Consider the following 20,101-nt stretch of genomic DNA (forward strand, 5'->3'; position numbering starts at 1 on the left):
ATAATCCCAGCACTTTGGGAGGCCTAGGCAGGTGTATCACCTGAGGTCAAGAGTTCAAGACCTAGCCTGGCCAGCACGGCAAAACCCTGTCTCTGCTAAATACACAAAAGTTAGCCAGGTGTGATGGCACACACCTGTAATCCCAGCTACTCTGGAGGCTGAAGCAGGAGACTCACTTGACCCTAGGAGACAGAGGTTGCCATGAGCCAAGATCGTGCCACTGCACTCCAGCCTGGGTGACAGAGCAAGAGCGAGAGTGCCTCAAAACAACCACCACCACCATAACAAAGATCAGTACCTCCATCCTGCTGCTCACGGTTCTCTGTGACTGTTCTGGAAGTTTCCCATAAGATGTGCTTGCATCTCGTTCCCTTGGATTGTCGGTGTTTTTAACACAGGAAAGCTTGACCAGACTCTCCAGTGTTTACCAAAAGTATACACAAGAAAGCATAACATTGGAGGACATTCTTTTGGTTTAAGGTCATCTGTAAATTAAATCCTCATCCCTCGCTTCTCCTGCAAGTACTGAGTCAACTGATGATGATACAGATGTCGGCCCCAGCTCTGGGTCACCGAGTCCTGACTGTACCAGGCGCTGACCTCACTCCCTCTTCAGGACGGGAGTCCAGTTGGGAGTTCCACTCCCCTAGGAGATGAATGAGGCCCAGGAAGTCCCTCCTCTGTGGCCACACATTGGCAAAGTCAGGATTTGAACCCCTGTTCAAGGATCCTGTGTCTTCTCTCTCTAAGTCACAATCAATTCCTGCCACCCCGCTAGCTGTTTTCTTTCTCCAAAGTTCCCATGCCAAGGGTGGTCCTGACCCTTGCTGCCTCTTTTTTCTTTTTTCTTTTTTTGAGACGGAGTTTCACTCTGTCGCCCAGGCTGAAGTGTAGTGGTGCAATCTCGGCTCACTGCAAGCTCCACCTCCTGGGTTTACACCATTCTCCTGCCTCAGCCATCTGAGTAGCTGGGACTACAGGCGCCCGTCACCATGCCCGGCTAATTTTTTGTATTTTTGTAGAGATGGGGTTTCACCATGTTAGCCAAGATGGTCTCGATCTCCTGACCTTGTGATCCGCTCACCTCAGCCTCCCAAAGTGCTGGGATTACAGGAGTGAGCCACCGCGCCCGGCAACCCTTGCTGCCCTCTTACAGAGACTTGCGGGTGCACCATTTGATCCCCTACACCACCAGGGGCCGGCAGGCTTTTTCTGTAAAGGGCCAGACAGACCAGTAAGCATGGCTGTCTGCAGAAATTTAGATTCCATGTAATTTTCATGCATTACAGAATCTTTTTATTTTTCTTTTAACTGTTTAAAAATATGAAATCTGGGCCAGGCACAGTGGCTCACGCCTGTAATGCCAGCACTTTGGGAGGCCAAGGTGGGTGGATCACAAGGTCAGGAGATCAAGACCATCCTGGCTAACACAGCGAAACCCCGTCTCTACTAAAAATACAAAAACAAAAAAGCCGGGTGTGGTGGCGGGTGCCTGTAGTCCCAGCTACTCTGGAGACTGAAGCAGGAGAATGGCCCGAACCCAGGAGGCGGAGCTTGCAGTGAGCCAAGATCGTGCCACTGCACTCCAGGCTGGGCAACAGAGAGAGACTCTGTCTCAAAAAAAAAAAAAGAAAAGAGAAATCTGTTCTTAGCTCAGAAGCCGTATAAAAAACAGGCAGGGGGGCTGGATTTGGTCTGCAGGCTGCAGTTTACCAACCCTGGCTCCACACCAATCCTTATTTCTGTCTCATGGATGACAGACTGAGACTCCGCTCTCAGTATGGGAGGGCAGATCCAGGCATAACCCCTGGCCTTCTGAATTCAACCTTGGGAGCTCTTTGAACCTTGGGGGTGGTTGCGGATTCCTTGAAGTTGATGCCACAGCCCATCATGGGTGACCTGGGTGTGTCCCTGCCTCGGGCTGAGCTGACTCCCTTGTCTGTGTGGGATTGCCTCTCCTGCTGAGTGTGGAGGCTGTTCTTCACCCTCTGCTCCCTGTCACTTTGAAGGCAGAAGCATCTGCACTTGCAGGGCAGGAAGACTTTGTCTTCTGGATCTTGGCCAGTGTGCCTGGGAGCCGCCCATCCCAGGTTCCAGTTATCAGCACCTTCTCCTCCCTTAGGTGATGTCCAGGTACCTCTGGGTCTGTCCCACTTGACTGGGCTGCCTGGCTCTCATTTCAGCGTTCAGACCCACCCAACTGCCTCCTGTGTGGGATTGGTGTAAGAGGCCAGGCGGCCTAGGCCCTGTCCTTGCCGGTCCTCGTACTTGTGACCTTGGGCGGCTCCTTCTCTCCTCTGTGCCTCCGTTTGCACGTACAGGTTCTGAAGAGCTTAGCCCAGTGCCTGATACAATTTGTGTGCGTGACCAAGGGACCAGCCAAGCTTGCCCAGGGTCTGGAATATCATGGGAATACCAGCCCAGCCACGTCAGCCTTGGTGACGAGGTTTCCCAGCTTCCTCCTTGCCCTCCGAGCAAAGCTCCTCTGAGCAGCCCTTTCATCCTTACACCTAACTGGACAAGGGAAATCCAGCCATCCCCAGAGATCCCTTTATAATCCCAGCTACTGCCCAGAAGGGACCACTTCACAGAAGAAAGATCTTGGGCTCTGAAAACCACTGCCACTTATGAACTGTGTGACTTGGACAAGTTACCGAACCTGTCTGAGCCTCTGGTCTGCCAGGGACAGAAATACTCACTTCCTGGGCTGGTTGTGAGGATGATGGGGGATGATGTCTGAAAATGGCCTCTTGTAGTGGTTGCTAATCCCTGGCGGCCACTCCTTCTCCTTATAGACGTCATACTTACTCTTATTTTTGTTTTTTTGTTTTTGTTTTTGTTTTTGTTTTGAGACAGTCTCGCTCTGTTGCCCAGGCTGGAGTACTGTGGCGCAATCTCGGCTCACTGCAACCTCCGCCTCCTGGGTTCAAGCAATTCTTGTGCCACCTAAGTAGCTGGGGTTACAGGCACTCACCACCACGCCCGACTAATTTTGTGTTTTTAGTAGAGATGGGGTTTCACCATGTTGGTCAGGCTGGTCTTGAACTCCTGACCTCAGGTGTTCTGCCAGCCTTGGCCTCCCAAAGTGCTGGGATTACAGGTGTGAGCCACCGCGCCCAGCCTATACTCACTGTTTTTCTAAAAGCTGCCCTTTGCCGAATGCCCCCCTCCGTGGGGCTGAGCAGAGGACGTGTGAGCTGGAAAGTGTAGAAACCCCTTTCCCGGACTTTCTGAAACTGCAACACCATGGATCTGACTCAGGGTTGCCAAAGAACTGTTTCCACACTTCTCCAATTTCACAAGGATGCCAATGGCCCCGTTGCCGAGACGCATAGTTAGTTGCTGGACTGCAGTTAGTGGATGTTCTTGTGGTGAAGGGGTGGCTTAGCTACTGCTGCTTGGGCACTGAACCTGGGTTGGTCTCTCGGGGCATGCCCCATGTTGTTTACTAGAAGGCGACCTGGTCAGGCTGAAACACAGCAGACCTGTGGTAGGAAAGAAAAACAGATGGCGCCTGGCTTTGGGAAAGAATCTCTCTTCTCTTGCTGTTTTGTTCCTGAAGTTTGTGAAGTGCCTGCGGTATGTCAGGCTCTGTGCTGGGAGGTGAGAGACAGGAAAAACAATAGCTATCCGTGATGTAGTGCAGAGCCCCAGGAGGCCTTCCTAGACCAGGACGGGGTTTGAACATCGAAGATCTCTGGCTTTCTGGGCACAGGGGAGTCATGTTTTCTCCTCTCTAGGTCTGCGGAGTTGTCCGGGCTGCGCTGCCCTGGCTCCTGAGTCCCTGCCATCTCTGCAGTTCTCAGATACAGGCCTTGGAGCCCCCTAGACTGGAAGAGCCATTTAGTCTAATCTCCCTATGTAGCACTTAAATCCCCCATGAGTATTTTTTTAGACTTGGCTTCCATGCCACTTGTGAGGGGAAGCTCACTGCCACCTAGGCAGCTTTTTCCTAACTTGGGCAGCTTTGCTTCATGTGATACCTCCCGAATCTGCCCTTTAGAAAGGCACTTAAAGAAACCTTCCTCTACCAAAGCTGTTAGAGGAAAGAAAACTGGACTGGACCCCTTGGGAGGTCATGAGCCCTCCTCATTAGCCACCTTCCCCATCACCAGAGATGTGTGAAGTGGGAGCTAAGCTCCCACTTGACAAGGAGGATGGAGGATTGTTGATTGTTAGCATGTCCAGAAAAGAGTAGGGAACGTGTGTGTAGCTGGGGAAACTGAAGACTTTCAAGCAGTGCCGGAGGAAGAAGGAGTGAAGCCCAGGCTCTGGCTTTCCTTTCCCTTTGCTCTGTGGCCTGCCCTTCCCCCTCCATAAGGCAGGGAAACACAAGTGGGCCTGGTGCCTTCCCCTCCACCCCCCAGCCCAGCTTTGCCCATGCAGCTGTCCCAGGCCAGCTGTCCAGGCCCCACCTGCCCGGCAATGCTGGCTGCCTTTGCCCCACAGGGTCTGAAGGCTGGCGGTTGGCACTCCTGGATTTTCTGGCCTTCAAGTTAGAGTGAGGACAGTCAGCTTCCAGCTTCCCTCTTCCTCCTGGGGCCCTCCCCTCGCCTGGGGTCTTTTGGAGTGGAGGGGGCACAGCATGCCAACGCATGGTTTGTGTCATTTCAGAAGCACAGCTTGTGTCATCGGGGAGACTGTGAAACCTTGGAAACAACCTGTGTGTCCGATCTTAGAGTATCAGTTAAACGCTTTATGGGATGGCCACATCTGGGACTTTAACCTGGGGCCACTGGGGTCCCTGAATGGGTTTCCTGAGGTCCATGAACTCCCAGAAATTATTAGCATCACAAAATGCTAACTACACATGAATTTTTGGGGGGACTCTGTGAGCCCCCAAATGTTAATAAGTACTAATAGGATGGAAGCCTATGCAACACATGAAACTATGAAGAGCATTTTATCAACATACAGAGAGTGAAGATCATAGAATGAAAAAAACAGGCTACAAAACACTATACAGAATGAGCCCAGTTTTGTTTAGAACCATTCGTTATACACACACACACACACACACACACACACACACACACACACATATACACATACACACACACGAATTATAGCTACTAAAATGATGACAGTTTTTAATCTCTGGGGTGAGATACATTTTGCTTGATTTCTGTTTTTTCTGTATTTGTTGGGTGTTCTACAATGCATGTTTCTTCCCTTTGTAATAAGAAGCTGGGACACTCCCCCATTTTCTGAGAAGCCAGAATTCCCCTTCTCACCTTGGCAGACCCCACAACTCCCAGCCCTTAGTCCCAGAGGGAGTCTGTGGAACAAGCACAGGTCTCAGCTCTGGGTATCTGTCAATGGATCACTAACTTCCTGGCCCCCTGACTTCCAACAGAGTCCATCTGTGCAAGTTTCAGAGCCTGGGTCATGGAGGTGAGGGGTGAGGGTCTCCCTCTGTTATTTTGCTCCCACCAGCCCCAACCCCAGTGCAGTGGCTGACCCAGAGCCTAACTGCCAAGCATCAGGTGCCTGGCACACGAGATTACTCGTGGGATCCCATTTCCTAGCTGTGTGGCTTTGGGCTAGTTGTCTAACCTCTCTGGGCCTCTGCATCCTGTAAGACAGGGACAGGGTTAGTACCCACCTCCTGGGATTGCTGCCAAGGGCAGACTGAGCTGATCCCCTCACTGGCCTGCCTGCCTTCTCTCTTCCCCCAGGAAGCTCCAGGACTGGCAGGATGGGCTCAGCCTGTATCAAAGTCACCAAATACTTTCTCTTCCTCTTCAACTTGATCTTCTTTGTAAGTATGTCCCATGCCACCCTGACCACCTCCGAAAAGATTCTCCCAGGGGCGTCCCAGCCTGACTCCTTCCAGAGCCGACTGGGCCGGGGATTGGGGGGATTTGGTGGGTGGGGACTGAGGACGAACTATCTTCAATGGAACCTGCTGGGGGTAGCAAGGAGATTCCCCGGCATTCCCAGCTGGTCCTGTGACAAAGCGCTAGATTCCTGACCCGGCCTTCCCCTCTCCTAGAGCACCCAAAGCCTGGGCTGGCCAGGGCTGGAGGTGGGTATGGGGAGGGAGAGGAGAGCCCCTGGGCATCCCCCTAACTCAACAGCAGGAGCTGCTGGAAGAAGCCTCTTAGCATCTCTCTAGTCCTGCCCTGGACCCCACCCTGCCCATGTGAAGAACTGACCTGTTACAGTTCGAGGCCCCAGTTGCCCCATCACACCCCCATCCCTGTCGTGGGAAGGTATTTTCCTGAGCTCGCGTAGAGTGACCAACAGGGCTCCAGGCTTTGGGCTAGCGAAGGGCACATACCTCCTTCCCCAGACCCACCCCCAACAGATGGGCCGTCCAGAGGTCAGCTCTGTGGACACTGACCGCTGATTTTCCCAGGGCCTCGGTTTTCCTCTCTGGCCTGGCACGGACTGCTTCTCGCCTTGGAGTTGCCGGGATGGTGGGGTGTGTGTGAGTGTGAGAGGGTGTCGTGAGGGGACAGTGCCCTGGAGAGGACTTCATAGCCTCGGAGTAGTGTTGGGGGCACTGGCTTCTCCGTGTTGATGGTCTACCCGATAGTGTTAAAAAAAAAAATCAGGTTGTACAGTAGGATGTTTCTTATGATCCAAAGTTTTAAATGTACATATTCATTAAAAAGTGAGTATTTTTGAGAGGAGAAGAAAACACCTCTGAATGTTAATGTTGGAATTCTTGGGAATTTTTATTTTATTCTTTATGCATCTCTGTATTTTCCCAGTTTTCTACGGTAGATATGAATTACTTGTTAGGGGGAGGGGTACATTACAAGTTACATGGTTTATGGAAAGTTTGGGAAATAAACAAGAATCATTCTAAATTCCCCTTCAGGCCAGACATGGTAGGTCTTGCCTGTAATCTCAGTGCTTTGGGAGACTGAGGCAGGAGGATTGTTTGAGGCCAGGAGTTCTAGACCAGCTTGGGCAACGTAGCAAGACCCTGTTTTTCTACACACACACAAAAAAAATTAAAAAATTCCCCTTCATGACTTTAACCCAATGCACAGACATGTACACATGTGTTCCTGGCACCTGCACACAAGTGTGCACACATGCGTGCACATACACAGGAAGCCCTGGTACTGCCTGCCTTGCTGTTTGTCCACCCTGGCCCTGGCCCCAGCTCCCTCCTGGAGGACTGTACGAGGCCCCACTGTGGCTCTGGCCCTCTGCTCATGGCAGCCGGGCCTGGAACCCACCCCAGGCCGGGCTTGGGCTTCCCCAGCTTGGCGGTCAGGTCCCTCCTGGCTGCCCTAGGACTTTGGGAAGCAGCTGCCCATGCAGGCAAAGCCAAGCTTTTCCTGGCAAGCACTTGGTGTCTGGGCTGAGACCCAGCATAAAGGCCAACAGGCCAGGACTGGAGGGTCAGGGAGAGGGGGAGCGCTGTCGCTCTATTCCTGGGGGCTTTAGGGACTAGAGAGATGGGTCTGGGCTCTGGCCTAGTACTAGGTCACGGAGCTTGGGTTTCAGGGATAAAGAAATTTTCCTTCATGCGGTGGGGGTTGGGAAGACCCTAGTAGAGAAAGGGAGTGAGGTTGGTGGTTTCGGCCAGGGTGTCCCTTTCTGTCCTGCTCTCAGGCTGCCCTATGGAACCAGGGACTGGAAAAGCTGCTCTCTGGCCAGGGCATGGCCTCCTTTTGGCTCTTCCAGGGGGCTGGCAGGAGTCAGGTGTTAACTGTCTGTGTACTGGGGCCCAGGGTGATCCATCAGGAGGCTGGAGGGGGAGAGGGGGAGCTTGTATAACAGGAGGGTGAGAGTGAAAAAGGAAGGCTGGAGGAGGCACAACGGGCTTGTTTACTCCTCAACAAATGTGTATCTGACACCTCAGTATCTTCAGATGTTCAGGGCGGAAGCGCCCTGATTGCTGTTCTTCCGGAGCCTGTGTCCTAGGAAGCAGTGGGCCTCCGTCAAATAACTACTCAAATGCATGAAAAATTGCAGCTGTTGGGGGTACTGGGAACAGATAGGCTCTTTGGAAAGCAGATGAGGCTCTTGGCCTGGTCATGGAGGTCAGCAAAGGCTTTCTGGGGTTCTGGGTGTGGCTTTGGAGAGGCGGATCCTGGCAGCGGGGGCAGCCAGTGAAGGCAGAGTGCGCCTCCTCAGGCACAGACTGGGTCAGCCTGCCTCTTTGTTTTATGCACATTGGGAGGGGTTGTGTGGTTGGATTTGTGGTTTGGAAAAATCCCCGTGGCTGCTATGTGTGCTCGCGCCTGCGCGCATGTGCACCTGTATGTCTTTGCCTATACTCCCTCTGGACTCCAGACTCCCCAGCACATTGCCACTTTTCCTAGGTCCAACGAAATGCAGAGGCGCTGGTGCTGCGGCCATGCTGGGGAAGGAAGCTCTCTGCTCTGAGGGTCCTGTCTCCTGGCTGGGTCCCATCTGGGGATTGGAGAAGGTCTGGGGAGTGATTAACATGGGGCCTGCCCCACAGCCCCAGTCTTGGTTCACAGAGGAAAAGCGGGTGCCATGGTGCCTTGCCCATTCTGGTAGACTGTCCAGCCTCCTTTCTGGCTCTGCCACAGCCCTGTGGCTGATCCAGGCACACCTGCCCATCAGGCTGGGGTCATCAGACCTGCAGAGGGACTGAACGGGTAGCCCTGGGGACTTTGCTCTCCGGGTTCCTCTTGGCAAGCTGAGGAGCCAGCTGAGGAGTGTGGGGTTTTGATCTACCTGGGATTATGTGTGCCCAGAGGGGATTTTCTGTCCTGCCTCCCATTCCCTTTAGGTGGGGCTGTCCTCCCTCCTGTCCCACCCTGTGTGTGAATGCGGGAGGGAACGGGGCAGGGGCTCTGCCCACATGGGTCTGAGGTGCAGAGGGAGCAGATGTGGGCCTGAGCACTGGCCCCTGCCTCGCTGTGTTGTGGGGTGGTGGTGGGCTGAGTAGGGTTGCAGGAGTCTTGGGGAACCAAACTCCCAGGTCCTGGAAAGCCCCCATTTCCCCCAGCTATGCAAATTAAGGTAGACCCACCTTCCAGCAGACCCTTCTCCTCCCCAGTGTCTCAGGGGCTTTTCAGTCCCGAGACTGGCTTTCTGGGTGAAGGCTAAGGATGGATCCAAAATATCCCTACAGCTCACCTGTCACCGTCTGGTTTCCAGTACCTGATGGATAAAATCAAGGCCTCATATAAAATTCCCTGTGTATAAAATGAGGACAATGACAAGGCCCGTCTCACTGGGAGAGAGGAGAGGGCATATAATACCTCAGTAATGATTCTGGTGGGAGACACTGGGGGGCAGACATGGGGTGATCACTGTCCCTTTGTGGTTGTAGTCATCACCCACAGTGGTCTTTAAGGCAGCAAGTACAAGGTTAACAGGAGAGAGGCAACCCCCTACCGAGCCACCTGGGCCCTGGGGCAAAAGGAAACATCAATAATACTGGTACTGTCAACATTTTATTTCAAAGTTTAATAGTTCATTAATCATGGATTTTTGGCCTTTTTTTTTTTTTTTTGTGAGATGGAGTCTCACTCTTGTTGCCCAGGCTGGAGTGCAATGGGGTGACCTCGGCTCACTGCAACCTCCGCTTCCTGAGTTCAAGTGATTCTCCTGCCTCAGCCTCCTGAGTAGCTGGGATTACAGGTGCCCACCACCACACCCAGCTAATGTGTTTTATTTTTAGTAGAGACGGGGTTTCACCATGTTGTCCAGGCTGGTCTTGAACTCCTGACCTCAGGTGATCCACCTGCCTCGGCCTCCCAACGTGCTGGGATTACGGTTGAGCCACCGCACCTGGCCCTTAATTTTCTTTTTAAAGTATTGCTGCATGGCTGGGCACGGTGGCTCATGCCTGTAATCCCAGCACTTTGGGAGGCCGAGGCGGGTGGATCACTTGAGGTCAGGAGTTCAAGACCAGCCTGACCAACATGGAGAAACCACGTCTCTACTAAAAAATACAAAAATTAACCAGGCATGGTGGCGTATGCCTGTAATCCCAGCTACTCGAGAGGCTGAGGCAGGAGAATCGCTTGAACCCGGGAGGCGGAGGTTGCGGTGAGCTGAGATCGCGCCATTGCACTCCAGCCTGGGCAAAAAGAGTGAAACTCCATCTCAATAAATAATTAATAAATAAATAAATAAATAAATAAATAAATAAATAAAGTATTGCTGCAAAATATTATTTCTCTTGATTCCTGAGTTTCTGATGCTCCCTCATGTGTTATACCTGAGGCAGGTGCCTTGTGCCTTGGACCGGTCCTGGCTCTGGTCTTTCATAATGATAGAATGAGACTAATAGAGACCCTGCACCCAGGCCAGCCTCAGGCTCAGGGCTCTAAGGCAGCTGCTGGCCTCAGACCTGAGATTATGGGATGATGGCTGAGGTGGGAACCCAGGGCTGGTGATACAGGTGGGAGTTTCAAGATGGGTCATCCACCAGGTGGGCCCCGTCCAGGCCCCCACTAATGGCCAGCCTTGTGGACTGACACAGGGCCACCCCCACCTCCAAAGGGAACCTGCACCTTTGCCCAGATGGCAGGCACTTGCCCAGCCTTCGCCAGCTTTGTAGGTGGTGGATCTTGGCTGGGACTCCACCCGGGGACATGAGCTCAGCCCTGGTAGATGGGAGAGAGGCAGGGAATCCCTGGGCTTGGGATCCTTTTTTGTAACCCCTCATTCATTTTTTCTTTTATGGGGGGGCAGAAGGAGGGGGTCTTGCCCTGTCACCCAGGCTGGAGTGCCGTGTCATGAACACAGTTCACTGTAGCCTTGACTTCCCTAGGGTCAAGTGATCCTCTCTCCTCAGCTTCCCCAGTAGCTGGGACTACAGGCGTGCACCACCACATTGGCTAATTTTTGAAATTTTTTGTAGAGTCGAGGTCTCACTGTGTTACCCAGGCTGGTCTCAAACTCCTGGGCTCAACTGATCCTCCTGCCTGGGCCTCACAAAGTGTTGGGACTACAGGCATGAGCTACCACGCCTGACCTTCATTTTCCTTTCTAGTCCTGCATTTACAGTTTGGTTCATGAGCTCATTCATTCCCCCAGCTGCTTAGCACCCAGTGCTATAGAGCTGCTGGGGATACAGAGCTGTCTCCAACCAGCCCTGCCCTCAGGGAGCTCACAGTCTATCCAGATAAACTAACATAGCAGTTAGACCCAGTGGGAATGACTAAGAAGGGCCGGACAGTGCTTGCTATAGAATGGGGGCACCTGAGTTTGCCTGAGGGGGTCAGAGAAGGCTCCTCTGGCAGGTGGCCCCATTGTTCAGACCTGGGGATGAGTTGGGCTTTGATGTTCAAGTCCACGGAGGGTCTTCCTCAGAGCTTTTCTTTTTTGGGGAGCTCCTAGGCCCTGAACTGGGTGGAGTGGGGGGGATGAGCTGAGAAAAGAGCCAGGAGATACGGCAGGAAGGGTGCCCCTGGCAGGAGGCTGCACCAGGAGGCTCGGCTAAATCACACATGGTGGAGGGGGGCAAGATGGGAGGTAGGAGGGATTCCCTGCCCAGGGTCCTGGTGTCTGGCTTGCTGCGGTGTGGGACCTGAGGCCATCTGGACATCCCTGGAGAAGGGTGGAGAAGGGTGGAGGTGGTACCCTCTGTGGCCCCCTGTCCTGCCCACTCTGACTTGGGTTGCAGGGACAGCTGGCAGGGGGAGGGCTCTCACCCCATCTTGGCTTGGCTCCCCATTAACTGCTCCATTCTCCTTCCAGATCCTGGGCGCAGTGATTCTGGGCTTCGGGGTGTGGATCCTGGCCGACAAGAGCAGTTTCATCTCTGTCCTGCGTAAGAACCCCTCAGCTTCCCCAGACCCAGGCCCACTGGAGAGGGGAGGGCCAGGGCGCAGGCACAGCTGTTCCCATCAGTGCTTCGGCTTCAATGCCTGTTGCTTTTCCCACTGACCTCGGGGATGTAGCCAGGTCCTGCTGCCGACCACTGCCCATGGCTCTCTCTGCAAGGGTTTCCAAAAGGAATTTTCTCTTCTTCCCCAAACAAAGCTGCTGTTGTCTGGGGGAACACTGGAGATGAGAGAGGCTTGTTTTCTCTTCCTGGCCCCTTTCCTTGGCCCTGACCTTAGGAAAGCCTCTTACATTCTCTGTCCTTTCACTTGCCCATCCAGCAGAATGTAGACAACAGTCCCTCCCATTTCACAGAGATGTAAGAAAGGTAGTCAGGGGCAGATGAAGCACCTGCTGTGAGTGGTGCTTCGCTATGAGCCCGGCAGCAGCTCGGTGGGTCAGGTGTGTGCACGGATGAGGAAGGTTCCAGGCACAGTCACCACTTATCATGCTCCTCATGTGCCAAGCAGTTTGTACCGATAAACTGTCTTAATCCCTCCACAGCCCTTTGAGGTAGATACTTTTCTATTCCCGCCTTGCCAATGAAGAAACAGAGGCTCAGAGAGGTTAAGTCCCTTGCTGAAGTTCACATAGCTTCTAAATGGTGGGTGTGGGACTCAAACTCCAAGCGCTTTGGTCCTAAATGCAACACAGGGCAGGGTGAGCCACAGTGTGGAAACCCCTTCTCTCACTCTTTAGAGGCAGAAGAAAAGGGGCCCAAGGCATTTCTGCAGGGATAAGAGCCCTTCCGTGCCTGCTCAGCCTCCTCCAGGAAGCCGTCAGGGCCTGCTGCGCTGACCTCTCAGGGGCTCCCTGTGGTGGGAGGGAGGCACAGCAGAATCCCCCAGGGGACAGCCGTGCCACTCCCCTCGCCGAGTGCGGCCTTGGCTCACTTCTCCCAGCAGCTGCGCAGCTGGTTTGGAATGTGGCCCATGACAGCTGCTTGATTTACATAAAGCGGAACCTGGCTAAGATGTGATGATGGAGAGGCCACATCTGTCCCCCTGGCCCCAGGGGCTAGGCCTCCCCTCCGGGAGATGGAAAGCAAGGATGATCCACACTCTAGCCACAGCTGATGCACCCCGGGGCTACCAGTCTCACCCGCTTTCACCCTCCATTCTGGGGTTAGGGTGGGTGGGCGACCCATGCCCCCCACACTCTCCCGGCCTGTGACACACCCTCCTTGGCCCCATGAGGCCAGCTCTCTACTTCCTGAGTCATGGCCCAACCCAGCAGGCACTGCACCCCAGGGCAAAGTCCAGAGGCCCAGCCTGCCCACCCACATTTCTGCCCTCTGCGCCCTGCCCCACAGCTGGTGCAGTGGGGTGAGCTTCCTACTGCGGCTCTGGCCTCCTCCCTGTTCGGGTCTGACAGTCTCAAGCTGGCCAGACCTTAAAGGTCTACTGTCTGCAGTAGAGGGTGCATTTTACAAATGCTTCAGCCCGAGCCCCACCCGCCCCGAGGGACCTGACGGTCGGTGTGCGTGGGAGCCTGAGCGCTGGTGTTCTCTAAAAACTTCCCCAGGTGGATTCCCCAGGCAGCCAGGGTTCAGAAACACTGATCCTCTAGCCCGGTCACTAGGCACTTGTGTAAGCTGAGGCCGGAGGTGGGGAAAATGATTTGCTAAGAGTCACGGAGCAGCTGAGGGGCAGAACTGGGGATAGCTCTTTCCCTGCCGAGTTGAATCCCTGCTCTGAGTTCATGGGGCTGGGTGTTGCTATCCTCATTTTACAGAGGAGGAAACTGAAGCACAGAGAGGTGTAGTAACTTGCACACAGCAAGCAGGTAGGGGAGCTGGCTGCAGATGAGGTAGCCTAGCTTCCGGGCCCGTGCCTTGGACCCCTGGACCACATGGTTCTGCAGCCACATGCCACTCACTGGTTAGTACCTTAGTAAGAGGAAGCACTTTGCAGTGAAGAGCAGACTCGAGCCTGACTGCGGGGTTCGATTCGCGGCTGTGCCGTCCACTAGCTGTGTGACCCTCAGCACATTGCTTCACCTCTCTGTGCCTCCTCACCTGTAAAATGAGGATCATAGCAGAGTGCACTTTCTGTGGTTATTGTGAGAAATTAAATGAGCCTGTCATTTTTATCTGCAAAGAGTTTAGGACAGCCCCCAGTGAAAAACCCTACATACGTGATGGTTAGCTAAATTTTATAATACAATTTAATCCTTTTGCCATCCTCAAGTAGCAGGCTTTAGACCCATTTTACAGAGAAAGAAATAGAAAATGGCTTGCCCAGGGTCAGAGCGTGTTGGCAGCAGAGCTGGGATTGGAATCTACTTTTCTTGATCCCTCATCCCTTTCTGTTTGGGTCACCTCCTTTCTACCTTCCTGGTTCCTTCTAGGCCCAGGAAGACTAAAAGGTGTTTTGTGTTGTTTTGTTTTTGCCATGCCCTGTGGATGGCCTACCCCGGAACATACCCTCACCTACTTCCTAAGTCAGCTTGCTCAGATTTGGGGTAGGCCTGGGATCCTGGGGGGACAGGGAAAGGCATCAATGAAATGTTCTGAGATACAGAGACCTCGCAGTTCGTCTGGTCTCCCGGGGGAAGGATCTGAGTTGGGGTCTCAGCCCTGGGCCTTGCCTGCCAGGCAGCTTACAGCCTGCTAGCCTCTCTGAGCCTCAGGGTCCTTGCAGACAAATCAGGATGTGAGTACAGCCGCAGAGAGCGGTTGCTGAAATTAGGCAGGATGCTTTGGATAAAGGGCCCTGTTTGGGGCTGGCACACAGCGGCTGTCTGGGCAATGCCAGTTTCTTTTTTCTGGGAGTAGTCACTGGGAGAAATTGTTGGAAGCCAAACCCAGGAAGTTTAGGAAAAGTGGAATTGACAGCCTCTCCCTGCCCACGCTGATGGCTGGGGCTCAGTGCCAGGAGGTCCGCGCACTCACCCCGAGGAAGGTGGGGGGCTCCTGTGAGGAACTGGGTGGAGGAAGCCTGAGAGTAGGGTGGGTTGGCCAGAGCTCTTCCTGAGCTCCAGAACATTCTGTCTGTAATCAGGAAGTGGAGCTGAATCCCACAGACTCCCTCCCATCCTCCAGCTTGATCGTTATTCCTCAAGGGCAATAACACCCTGTGGGGACCAAGGTGGGGACCTCGGCCTCTCCAGGATCCGCAGGGAGTCATGGCCAGCCCCAGGCCTGTATTCTCCCTGCTGATGGTCAAGGGGTTGGTCCTGGCTGTGCCTCAGTGCTTAGGGGGCGCAGGTTAAAAACGCAGGTCCTTGGCCTTCTGCTGGGAGCGTCTTGGTCGGGTTGTAACGGACGTAAGCATCTGCATCCCTAAGAGGCTCCTCTGATCCACACTGCTCTCCAACGTTCTGGAGATGCCAGCATCTTCACCCTCCAGGTGTGTCCTATGCTGGGGGTACAGCATACCCATGCTGGTGAGCTAGAGATGATATGAGCTTTACCCTGTGTGATGGGTTGGGTGTCTTAGGAAATGTTGGCCAAGTGCCCCTGCTGGATTCCTGACCTCCACCTCCTGGAATGGGCCTGTCCACGGGTGACTCTAAAGAAGGTCTTAGCCATCAGGCCCATCCCTGCACCTCCTAAGCATCATTTCCTCCCGGGCTCCTTTCTTGCTCTCACTGGTCCATTCTCTCGCCTTCTTTCCAATCTTCAAATACACCAAGCTCCTCCTTCCTCAGGCCTTTGCACCTGCTGTGCCCTCTTCCTGGAGTGCTTTTCCCACAGATCTTTGCTTGGCTGACTTCTTCATTCAAGTCTTGGCTCAAATGTCACTGGCTCAGGCTGGCCTTCCTCGACCCATTCCGACCCTCTCCCCGACGGGCAGTTCTCTGCAGTTAGTCAGCTTTGGTATCTTCATGGCGACCAACACAACCAGAAACCCTGTATTGTGTACTTTTTGTCTCCACTCCCCACCCACAAATGTCAGACCTTGTTAGTCACACTTCTGCATCCCCAGCAACTGGCACGGTGCCTGGCATGAAGTGGGCACCCAGTAAACATTTGTTGGCTGAATGAACATGCATCACACCTGTAGCAATACATGTGCCCTGTGCATCAGCAGAAAGGGTGTGGCATTGGAGGTTTGCATATTTTCGAATTCCAGCTCAGGCCCTTGCCTGTGCACCTTTCTGAGCCTCCATTTTCTCATCTGTGAAAGGGCCATGCTAGTGCCTGCCAGGCAGGGTGATGTCAGAATTGGAGACGGCGTGTAGAAAGCCCCTAAGACACCGTGAGTGGGCAAGAAAGGCTGGCTTTTGTTGTTATATGGACAAGAAGGAAGGCGGGTTAAAAATCAGCTTGCAATCTTAACGTCCGTGGCCCCTGGAGAAGCAGCCAGCCCCTTGTCTATCAATACCGCAGATCCTCACTGTGCCCAGCACCTCACTGCGAGAGGCGCTGTTCGAGCTGAGGGTTTCCTGGGAATACAGCGAAGCTTCTGCCCTCATGCACCTCAGGTCCTTGGTGGAAGGGGAGAGCAGACAATGAGCAAGAAGAATCAGTGAAAAGTAGTCTGTTCAATCCTGAGAAGCATTACGAAGAAACAAATAAAGCCAGGAAGGGGCTTAGGCTGGATGAGGGTGTGGATTGCAAGTTTACTGGAGGGAGGGACACAGGTGGGAATGGGGGTGAGCTGGTTCCCTGTTGGGCAGTGAGAAGCCAGCAGGGGAATGCAGCTGACCCCAACACCCTGGCTCCAAAGAGGGGATCGGAAAGCAGACCTGGGCGGTTAGGCCAGGTGTTTATACCTGCTGGGTCCACTGATTTTGTACTTAGTAAGTGTGCTTCTTCTTCCCCCTAGAAACCTCCTCCAGCTCGCTCAGGATGGGGGCCTACGTCTTCATCGGCGTGGGGGCAGTCACCATGCTCATGGGCTTCCTGGGCTGCATTGGCGCCGTCAACGAGGTCCGCTGTCTGCTGGGGCTGGTGAGTACGGATCCCTCCGCAGCTGCATGCCCATTTCCTCTCATCCAGCCAAGTGCAGCCTGAGCACGTCGCTGGCCATAACGCCGGGTGGAGAGCGTCTTCCGAGGCACACGGGCTGGGTGCACCTGGTCGGGGATCCACAGCTGACTTTATGCCTGCTCTGTGTCCCTAGTACTTTGCTTTCCTGCTCCTGATCCTCATTGCCCAGGTGACGGCCGGGGTCCTCTTCTACTTCAACATGGGCAAGGTAAGCTCCTCTCTCCCTTCCCCCTCACTGGGCTGGACCAGCCATGTGGGGGTTACCTTGAGTGTGGGGGATGGACATGGAGCACCCCAGTTGTCACAGACAGACCCAGTAGGTGTCAGGGACGGCCTTCTGGACACTATTCCTTGTGATCAAATGGGGGAGTATTAGAGGAGAAGGCAGCAGGTGTGGGCAGTCCCTGCTGGGCCTGGATCTCAGCCTGACCACACTGCTTTCTAGCTGTGTGGCCTTGGGCAAGCTGCTTGCCTCTATGTGCCTGTTCCACCATCTGTAAAATGGAAACAATAAGAAAACTGAATGAACTCTCTGAGTAGTTGCAAAGATTATTCGAGATTATCTGAGTGAAACACATAGCACATGGCACCATAAGTACTCAATAAATGTCATTCTTGTTATTATGAAGATACTTTAGCAACTGTTAAATCCATGCCACTCACCCACAAATGAGGTTTAGAAGGAGACTGTTAATAAAAACATCAGTCTTGTGTCCGAGGGGAGATGTTCAGCTTTCAGAAACAGAATATCAGACTTACGGCGGCTTAAACTTGAAGGACATCTGTGGTTGACTTGCCCGGAAGTCTGGTTTGGAAGCTCAGAGGCCACGGTTCTGGCTGTTCAGCCTCCTCGCTGGGATGGCTTTCCTGCATTATGACACTTACCTCGTCGTTGCAAGATGGCTGCCACAGCACCAGGCACGACGTCTGTGCTGCTGTGGCCAGAAGATGGGGAAGTAGGCAGTGCCAGACATTGCCATCCCTTTTATCAGAAAAGCAAGCCCTGGTTGGGCGCAATGGCTCATGACTGTGATCCCAACACTTAGGGAGGCAGAGGTGGGAGGATTGCTTTGAGACCAGCCTGGGCAACATGGTGAGACCCCATCTCTACAAACAAATGTTTTAAAATGCTAGGCATTGTGGGGTGCACATGTGGTCCCTGCTACTCAGGAGGCTGAGGCAGGAGGATCCTTGAGGCCAGGAGGTTGAGGTTACAGTGAGCCATGAAACAGAGCCTGGGGCAACAGAGTGAGACCCTGTCTCAAAAACAAAACAAAACCCTCCAACAGACTTCCCCAGACTGTGTTACAAAGCCACCCCTGGTTGCAAAGGAGGCTGAGAATGTGAGTATCAAACTTTCAGACTCTAAAGACAGAGGCACAAGAGAGAAAGGAGCCAAGAATGGCTGTTGGGTGAGCCAGTTAATTGTGAGTCACAGTTATTGTGTAAGAAGCACCTACTGTGTGCACGTGGTGTCTTCTAGAAGCTTTCCATACATCATCTTGTCCTCACAATGGCTCTGCAGGGTTTTACGTTGACAGATGGAGAAGCAGATGCTCTGAGATGAAGAGCAATAACAACATTGATAACAGTGGCTCTAACCCCCACCATCCCTCCAGTTGAGTTCATGCACAGCATATACCAAGTACATTGTTGACCATGTGACACTCCTTTCGCTGATCCTCACTAGACCCTCTCAAGGTCATGGGAGAATCTCCGTCCTGCAGATGAAGGAGTAAGGTCAGCCTAGGCTCCCTGACTCCAATTCCTGAATTCACTTGTCCCCAGACCCTGCTGCACGTGGCCTGTGGCCTAGCAGACCCTTGGGGTCCCTGCTTCCAGTGCCACCAGTTCTTGTCCACCAGTGAGGGTAGCAGAGCTGGCAGCCAGTTGGGCTCCTGCACGTCACCACTTGAAGGTCAAGTTGCCTGAGATCCCTCTTGGAAGGTAACTGAGAAAACACTATACCAACATCAACATCAGCAACGAACACTTCATAGAACCTAGAACTTAATAGAACTTCAACAAGACAAGATACTCTTGGTAACTAAGGGCTAACTTGGGCACTGAGCTTCCTGGCAGTCAAGGCAAAAGTGGAAAATAGTGGATTTTGTAGATGAAAAGCAGCTTGTTTGGCCAGAAGACAGGAAGCCAGCAGTTAAGGGAGGGAAATTCCTTTCCCAGAAAAATGGTTGTGGGGTCAGGTCTTCATTTTTGCCCTATGGCACTGGAGATTCTTTAGTACCCAGTTAGTGATATAATCAGGGTGGATTAGAATCAGGCCCCAGTGAGCCCGCTTCTATGACTCAGAAGCTGGTCGCCTCTACAGGGATCTCGGGCAGTCTGTGTGATTCACCATCTCTCAGTAATATACACGGCACCCACCGGGTTGGTGCCAACCACATGCCAGGAGCTGAACTAGAAAAGTGAGCTGACATACACATTTCAAATTTACAAACATTTTCCATTTGAAGAAACTGAGACCCAGGAAAGCAAAGTGACTTTCGGCCACTGACACACGCAGCTTTGGTGCATCAGAGTGGGGATTTCCATCCTGATCCCTCGGAGTCCGAGGCCCATGCCTCCCTGTACAACGTGCTGGCCTCCCGTGGGCCGTTAACTCTGCTTGGCTGATGATGATGAGCTTAGACTCACAGGTGTCCTGTCAGTCCCAGAACAGGACTTGTTTGGAGATTTGGGTTTCCCAACCCCAGCCAGGCTCTGTGCATTGCACGACCGCCCCCATCTTCCCCTCCAGAGTCCACACCCCCTAGTCCCAGCCTGCCTCACCTTTGTCCACCACCACCTTTTCTGGAAGGCAGGGGAAAATTTTCTGGCTTTGCTGAAGAAGTTCTGATGCCACTGTATTGCCCAAGTTGGAATGAATGATTTCTTTTTTCTTTCCCAACGCGTCGTAAATCTCAGTGGAAGACTAAACATACTCTTGATGGTGTTTATTCTGGCAGACAAGGCTCGGCATGGGGGTGGGACTTGTCTGAACCTAAGGAAGAAAGGCCTTTGGAAAGGAGATAGGGCTCCCGTGCAGGTGGGTGGGAGTGACCCTGCTGTGCTCTCCAGGGCTGCCCTCTGTCCTTCCTGCCCCTGCCACCCGCAGCCACTGTTCTCAGGGCAGCGATGGGGAGGTTGGGGACCTTGGCATGGCATGTCACCTCTGGAGCCTTGGGTTCTGCTTCTATAAATTGAGAATAAAGCTGTCTCTCCCTGCCCTAGCACCCAAGCTGAAGTGAACACAGACTTCTATGAAAGTGAACACATACTTCTATGAAAGTGAACACATACTTCTATGAAAATGCAGAGTGGTGTCCAAGGGTCTCGACTATGGAACCACTGCTCTGACATTCTGGGCATGCTACTCAGCCTCCCCGTGCC

General features: G+C 53.2%; 1 protein-coding gene across 1 annotated transcript in view; it reads left to right on the top strand.

Moving 5' to 3' along the window:
- Positions 1-20,101, top strand: part of CD82 (CD82 molecule) — a 74,056-nt gene that overhangs the window by 23,395 nt on the left and 30,560 nt on the right. The window contains exons 2-5 of the mRNA XM_011963274.1: positions 5,679-5,761; positions 11,650-11,722; positions 16,548-16,672; positions 16,845-16,919. Of these exons, the coding sequence (XP_011818664.1) occupies positions 5,699-5,761; positions 11,650-11,722; positions 16,548-16,672; positions 16,845-16,919 (336 nt within the window). The 5' untranslated portion in view covers positions 5,679-5,698. The remainder of the gene's footprint in view (positions 1-5,678; positions 5,762-11,649; positions 11,723-16,547; positions 16,673-16,844; positions 16,920-20,101) is intronic.

The sequence above is a fragment of the Colobus angolensis genome, unplaced genomic scaffold (assembly GCF_000951035.1).
Source record: "Colobus angolensis palliatus isolate OR3802 unplaced genomic scaffold, Cang.pa_1.0 Scaffold61, whole genome shotgun sequence".
Classification (NCBI taxonomy): Eukaryota; Metazoa; Chordata; class Mammalia; order Primates; family Cercopithecidae; genus Colobus; species Colobus angolensis.